The sequence below is a fragment of the Salvelinus sp. IW2-2015 genome, linkage group LG20 (genome assembly GCF_002910315.2).
Source record: "Salvelinus sp. IW2-2015 linkage group LG20, ASM291031v2, whole genome shotgun sequence".
Classification (NCBI taxonomy): Eukaryota; Metazoa; Chordata; class Actinopteri; order Salmoniformes; family Salmonidae; genus Salvelinus; species Salvelinus sp. IW2-2015.
The window spans coordinates 75,845,971-75,853,598 of record NC_036860.1 but is presented as its reverse complement, the minus strand read 5'-3'; the positions used below and the strand labels follow the sequence as shown (position 1 = coordinate 75,853,598).

Below are 7,628 nucleotides of genomic sequence, written 5' to 3'. Positions count from 1 at the left end.
CGTCTAGTAACCCAAATGTTGCGTGTTCAAATCTCATCACGGAAAACTTGTGCATTTTAGTTAATTAGCAACATTTCAACTACTTTCTACTTTTTAGCTACTTTGCAACTACTTAGAATGTTAGCTAACCCTTCCCTAACCCTAACCTTAACCCTTTTAGTTAACCCTTCCCCTAACCCTAACCTTAACCCTTAACCTAACCTTAACCCTAACCCCAAGCTAACATTAGTCAACTAGCTAAGGTTAACATTAGCCTCCTAGCCACCTAGCTAACGTTAGCCACAACAAATTGGAATTCATAACATATCATATATTTTGCAAATTCGTAACATATTGTACATTTAGCAATTTATAACATATCATACAAATTGTAATTCGGAACTTATAATACGAAATTGATGATGGACATCCACAAACTAATACATACCATACGAAACTTAACATGTCATACTAAATGGAGTGTGATGTATTTATGTACAGAATCATATGAAATACTCTGAGACCAGTTTGGGAAGTAGTATAGTGATCCATTTTACAACCACCGATCAAAAACATATCAGATGGCATTGACCTAGAAAGAATGCACTTTTAAACCTTACAGCATGCGCAACTGCCTGTAGCCAAAACAGATCATAAATGCCTCCCACTGCATCCCTGCAATAATTGTTAACCAGAGAGTAATGCTATTTCATCTCCAAGCCACCTCGGGCAATTTATTTACCTACAGTTATTGCGACTTCAGAAGCCAATTAAAGGAGAGGTAGGGAGGAAGCCTGAGCGTTGGAGGGCAGAGTCCAGCCCAGCCCACTTCAAGTCGAGTCCTGCACCAGTCTATTTTCTCTTATCACCATCTGTCACGTCTGATCATCAGTCAGAGCGTACTGTATTCAACGCAAGACAACTGCGCTAAATAAGAACACGTTCTCAGGCAAAGTGAAACTTTTAAAAGGTAGGTCTTTGTAGTTATATTTGTGTAATAGCCTACTTATATTTGTACGGGGTATTCTTCGGATTTATAGATATTTTAATGATACTTGTTTGGTATTTATATATTCAACAGATATTATGGTGTTTTAGACAGTTGATCGAAATTCTATAATTTGATGGCATATAAAAACTAGGCTAAAGCAAGGACAGGTTTATTTGTCTTATATTTGAGAAATTCAGCAATGTTGTGGAAAATCCAGATATTTACCTTCACAATTTTGATACAAGCCTGTAGCCTATACTTGCCCACTGATAAGTTGATGAAAACAACAGATTTCAGTGTTGTCTTGTTATTTTTCTGAAATAATAAAAAACTTGAATAACTAATAATTGTTTAAAAAACGTAACTTAATTCATAAATTTGCATACCCAGTCCATAATAATTTTGAAGTAGTGTTTTATCATATGCTATGTTTCAAACAGATAGGCAACAGTGCCTCAAATACAATTTAATACAATTGTATTTGCACATGCTTGTAAACAACAGGTGTAGACTAACACTAAAATGCTTACAGACGGGTCCTTTTCCAAAAATGCAGAGTTAAAGATTAAAAAAATAAAAAATAGTGGGACAAGGAATAAATACACAGTGCACAACAAATAACAATAACGAGTGAAAATAACATGGCTATACAGGGAGTACCTGTACGGAGTTGATTTGCAGGGGTACGAGGTAATTGACGTAGCTGTGTATATATAGGTATGGGTAAAGTGACTGGACAACAGGATAGATAATAGACAGTAAATAGACAGTAGCGTGTGTGTGTTGTGTGTGTTGGTGTGTGTGTGTGTGTGTGTGTGTGTGTGTGTGTGTGTGTGTGTGTGTGTGTGTGTGTGTGTGTGTGTGTGTGTGTGTGTGTGTGTGTGTGTGTGTGTGTGTGTGTGTGTGTGTGTGTGTGTGGTGTGTGAGAGAGAGAGAGAGAGAGAGAGAGAGAGAGGAGAGAGAGAGTGTTTGTGTGTGTGTTTTGAGGTGTTAGTGTAAGTATGTGTGATTGTAGAGTCCAGTGTGTGTGTGTATAGAGTCAGTGCAGAGATTTAGTGCATACAAAAAGTGTTTGTGTGTGTGTTGGGGTGTCAGTGTAAGTATATGTGTATATGTGAGTGTGCCTACATTTCTGTTCATGTGTGCATCGAGAAAATTAATGCAAAGATTTGACAGGCAGAATGACAGTTTTGCCCCCCAAAATAAAACTGAGCTGGAAGACAAAGATAAATATGCTAAAGATTAATATGAATTAGTGACATAATAGGCCAAGTTTCTCCAGGACAAAACACTAATATTGGGAATTCTGTTATTATGTCTWTTTAATGGCGCCTTAGCTTGGTAATTTCTCATTTGTAAGGCACCTGTGGAGTAAWGTCTTTGCTAGTTTCATACTCAAAAACATTCTATTAGAATTTGAATGAAGACAGGTACTGTTAATTACAAGATTAATGARGAATGTACRYCCCYCYCCCTTTTMTTTACATGTGTGTGTTGTTACAGATAAATAGGCTATTATACTGTATTTCAATACTGTTATTTTGTTTCCAGGTTTSTTGCTTGTCTGAGCCATCCAGTGGATTGTCCAGGCATTGCACAGTTTTGGATAAYGCTATCACATTGAACATTCTTATTACCATCCATTCTWATAYTAAATACAAAAAACTGGACTGAWCTATCTGTCAGAAACGACATTCAAAGATAGATTTCCTAAGGAATGTACATTCCCCACTTCCAACATATTGAATTATGGACTGCTTAAGAACTATGTGACGCAGAGTGGAAAGCATCTTGTCAGCTAAAAAGAAAGCAACATTCCCAGAATACCAATGGAAGCATCGCATGCCGCTTACGCTGCTGTTGCTGCCCCCACTGTGGTTCCCATGWCCCCCTCGGCAGGGTACCTGCTCCRGATGTTCCACGAGTACCAGAGCAATGCTGTCATCAGAGAACACTACAACTACACAGGCAAACTGAAGGAGAACAAGTACAARGATGGACTAAAGCCAGAGGCCATAGCCTTCCTGCTGATCTGCTTGCTCATAGTGCTGGAGAATGCTGTGGTGCTGTTRGCTATCTGGARGAATAARAAATTCCATCTGCCCATGTACTATCTGTTAGGCARCCTAACACTCTCAGACCTGCTAGCAGGCTTCACCTACATGGTGAACATTGTGACTTCAGGGGCCAACACGTTAAAKATGACCCCTGTGCTGTGGTTCCTGAGRGAGGGGGGGGTCTTCATAACGCTGGCCGCCTCCGTCATCAGCCTCCTGGCCATCGCCATTGAGCGCCAYGTCACCATGGTGAGGATGAAGCCCTACCAGGGGGCCAAGCGAGGCCGGATGTTTGCCCTGATCGGGGCCAGCTGGGTTCTGTCAGTGTTCCTGGGGGTGCTGCCCGTCCTGGGCTGGAACTGTATGGGCCGYCTGGACCAGTGCTCCACCGTCCTGCCGCTCTTYGCCAAAAGCTACATCCTCTTCTTCATCACCGTGTTCACCGCTGTGCTGCTGGCCATCGTGGTGCTTTATGTGCGCATYTTCCACACTGTCAAGTCCAACACAAAGCACCTGGGCTCTGGCCCGCAGCGCAAAGGCCTGGCCCGCAAGTCCCARAAGTACATGGCCCTGCTGAAGACKGTCACCATCGTRCTGGGYGTCTTCATCGTCTGCTGGCTGCCTCTCTTCATCCTCCTCYTGCTGGACTTCTGCTGCCCGGCACGGAGCTGCCAGGTGCTCTTCAAGGCGGACTACTTCCTGGGCATCGCCATGWTCAACTCTCTCCTCAATCCCATCATCTATACMCTGACCAGTAAGGACATGAGGAGGGCCATCCTGAGGCTGCTGTGTCGACGCTGCCTCCTCACCAAGGATGGCCAGGTGAAGAAGATAGGKRTGYCCTTCCTRGAGTGCAGTACCAGTAAGACTGAGGCGCCCTCCCATAGGCTGGAGGGCCTGGAGATCACAGTCTCCTCTGCCAACTTCACCCCTTCCACTATTAAAGCCATCTACCCCAGGATGTCAAAGACATGACTTGTCCATGACGGCCCAATGTGACTCAAGCAGTAATAATGGATAATTGTCCAATTACAGTAAGAGCAGAGTTCTGGATACCCCCTTGACTGGACCACTCTTCGGCACCATCTTACAGCTGTGAGACTACTACATGTTACGTATGGGTTGTAAATGGAACTACAAGCAAGGAGGAAGTAATACTCTTCCTCTCACCTCAATGGTAGAGAACGTCAGCGGAACCCACCATTGTCCTATGTTTTGCCTTCCTCCCCTGGTCTGGCATTTTCTTCCTAGACAGATAAGCTGGAGGTTTCCACTTAAAGACAGGTCGGTCTATTGTTAGGAAGTCAAACCTCAGTCAGTGTTAGAGAAATAAATACCTTGTTGGTTTTTACTCTTCGGCGCGAAGCATTAAACGGATTAATATGCTGTTCTCATACTGTGAAATTCCTTTTCTCGTATGCTGAGATACAGTATATATTTCATACGTTAACAATCTTCCATAATCCAAACTGCAGAATAGAAAAACCCTCCTGAAGGAATGGATTCATGTTTGTAGCAGTATTTTGAATTCACCATTTACCGGTAGTTAAAGAGAACCACTCAACCAGCAGCTGTGAAATTAACGTTATTCATGTATTTTTATTATACAAACATTGAAAACACATTCAGTAGATATTATCTTGAGTCATATACATAATTAAAGTATACATTTGAGTCATGCTAGGGCTCATCCTTATATCCCCTCTAGAGAAAATACATAATACAAACATAATGACATGTAGTTAAAACATGAAGCATCCACACCCAAAACTGCTGCCAGAACCATGTCATTTTTGTCATCTGATCTCACGTCAGCTGGAATTCTGGGTAGAGGTTCCCAGACCAACATTAGAGGCTTGGTGGCTTAGAAACACAGATAATTTCACGTTGATGCCTCTTCTGGTTTGCACATCTTTGGAGGTCTCTAAAACACACGTAGCAGCAGACATGATTGAGAGCAATTAAAAGGACAGATTAGGCTTATTGACGGCTCTGGTTTTGTGGACTCAAAGTATGGAAATCATACTGAACACAGCCTGTTCACAAAAACAATAGCCTTCAGAACTTTCCTGTACAAGCTGGAGAATATCCCTCTCATGCAATGAAGTGTTATGTCTATCTTCTGTAAACAGTGGTTAATTAATAGAAATTTGTCAAAAACAAACCACAAATGCTTGGGGTTCCATGTATGAAGTTCCATTGTGACAGCAGTGATGTTTGAAAGCAAGCAATTCAAATCTTTCACATTGTATATAAATGTACAAATGAAAAAAAAGAATTTATCTTACTGTACTATACGGTATATTGTGTAAATAAAATGAACTATAGTTTCTGTATTTTGAACTAAACTTAATTTATGAGGCCACTGCCAATGTTTTATATGTACATTCAAACGATAAATAAATGTATGTAAACAACATCTCCAAAAACAGTATTTTTGAACATTGTTTTGCAGAATAAACATCCATACAAATAACATTAAATCTAGTTATTTCCTCTCACCAAATCTTTGTGAAGCCAGAGGCCTCATGTGTGAGAATATGAAAGTGCTAGTGTCAATGTGGTGAGAGCGATGTTTCAGATCTTTCACAGGAAGCTTACACTCCCATCATCCACCAGCTATAAAAGGCTTTGACCTATAGTCACCACATACCATATACTTCAACACTGAAAAGTGCATAAACACTGATAAGCATATGTCAACTTAATTAATTTGAGAAGATGGAACAGTCTACAAAATATACATATACACCAAGGTGTAGTTTCCCACGATAGAGCAGAGACAGATGCCAAAGAAACAATGTACTGTATATCACAATAAAATGTAAATGTCTGATTGATGCTGAAGTAAACACACAAGCACACAAACCCCCAACATGACCCACAGTGCACCAAATCCATACCACAAGCAACCACCCAAGAAGAAGGCATGCGCTTGTGGTAACACAGAGAGAAGGCAGCAGTCATTGGGGACAATAGACTTGACGCCCCGTTTCCAGTAAGATTATCAACAAGAAACCACCAGCTGACGAGGTTACACGAGTTGAGATCCAAACGAAACCTGTCCCCCGCCCTGTACCAAATCAACTACTCACCACATGCTACACTGGCAGAAACCTACCTAAGTATCGGCAATAAAATTACTCATTTACAAAACGTGTGGGACGTGCAATGAAGAGTAATGGTAAGATTTGCATAAATTGTGTGTGAGCAAAAAACTGCCCTTTTCCATTCAAAACTAGAAACAAGTCCTCTCAACCATAAATGGTTGAACTCACTTTGTCAACTTGGACTTTTGCAAGTGGGTCAAGTTTGGGCTGGCCACAAATTTAATAAATACAGTTTCTCTAAAATGAAATCTCCACAATAACTCATGTCAGGCTTTCTGCCCTGCCAATTATTTTATCCCTTGGGCTTTTAGGCTAACAGATGTTCATTAGGAAAATTCAATGGGTTGACAACTAATAACAGCAACACATTATTACTGCAGCAGTTACAATTATCTTTTTATTCAACCAAAATCTCAGAAACACTAGCCAATTGCGCATCCTCCTTGCTTTAGACATGGAAAGCCTATGGAGGAATAGCATTTACCATGAATAACAGTTACCATTCCAGAAACTCTCAAACTTTGCAAATTATTCTTTTTTATTGCTGCAATGCAGTACAGAATACTGTCTGTTGCATAAGCACACCTTCAAATTGGACATTTATTGCATTAAAAAGGTGAGCAGCACCCAACTTTTCAATACAGTAATTTCAGTACTGTATCAAAAAGCAGTGGACTTGCAATGACACCTATTGGGAGAAAATAGCCTTTATAAAAATCATATTGACTATGGTGAAAGATACAAATAAAAGCTAGGGTTATAGGTTACTACCCAAATAAGTATTCTAGGAAATGTGATGTTTAGAAAAACTGCTTTATTCAATATAACAAAATGTCATGGAAGGCAATACCAACAATAGGAATACAATCTTAGTTTAAAACAAATGTATTASAACACACAACACAAACACAACAGACAATCCAACTACAGGACAAACAACTACTGGACAGATATGGCAACTTTACTTTGATCTCTTCTACCATTCAGTGCTGACAAAGTTCCACAGCTCATCACTGACTGAACACCGAGACCGCACAGAGGTGTCTATGTTGATTGGCGTGGCCAGGTCAGCTCCATAGTGAACTGAAAGGGATTAAAGTACACTCAAACTTTAGTTAAACGCAACCAAAACCCACATCAGCCAGCCATTAAACAAGAATTCCACATTTGTGACTCTGTGATGGAAAAACAGTTATGCAGTGACAAATACCTCCTCTCAGAATGTGTGGCTCCGTGTCATACTCCCACTTGATCTTGGTCACCTTGTGGTACAACTGGGCCACGTATCTGCAGAWTGAACAGTTTGTCAAGTTGCACCATGCTGTTCATGATGTGAGATCAATGCTCACCGACTATCATGGTTTAGTGTGGTGGGCTCGTGTGGTGTTGGGAGTGATTATTTCAGTATGCTGTTAGTCCTACTCACATGGCTGATGGGATGACCTCTGTAGTGTCATCATCAACCTCCTGCTGCAGGGTCTGCAGCTCCTG

The 7,628-nt window shown here is 40.8% G+C and overlaps 1 protein-coding gene and 1 long non-coding RNA gene across 2 annotated transcripts; one reads left to right on the top strand and one right to left on the bottom strand.

Moving 5' to 3' along the window:
* The first annotated feature begins 698 nt into the window (after positions 1–698).
* Positions 699–5,446, top strand: s1pr5a (sphingosine-1-phosphate receptor 5a). The gene is made up of 2 exons (XM_024012763.2): positions 699–949; positions 2,522–5,446. The coding sequence occupies exon 2, from the start codon at positions 2,800–2,802 to the stop codon at positions 4,000–4,002; it is 1,203 nt and encodes a 400-aa protein (XP_023868531.1). The 5' UTR covers positions 699–949; positions 2,522–2,799; the 3' UTR covers positions 4,003–5,446.
* Positions 5,447–6,934: 1,488 nt separating this feature from the next.
* On the bottom strand, positions 6,935–7,628 carry LOC111981487 (uncharacterized). The gene is made up of 3 exons (XR_002879597.1): positions 7,564–7,628; positions 7,348–7,424; positions 6,935–7,220 (listed from the first exon to the last, which is right to left on the bottom strand). It is a non-coding gene; the product is annotated as an uncharacterized lncRNA (long non-coding RNA).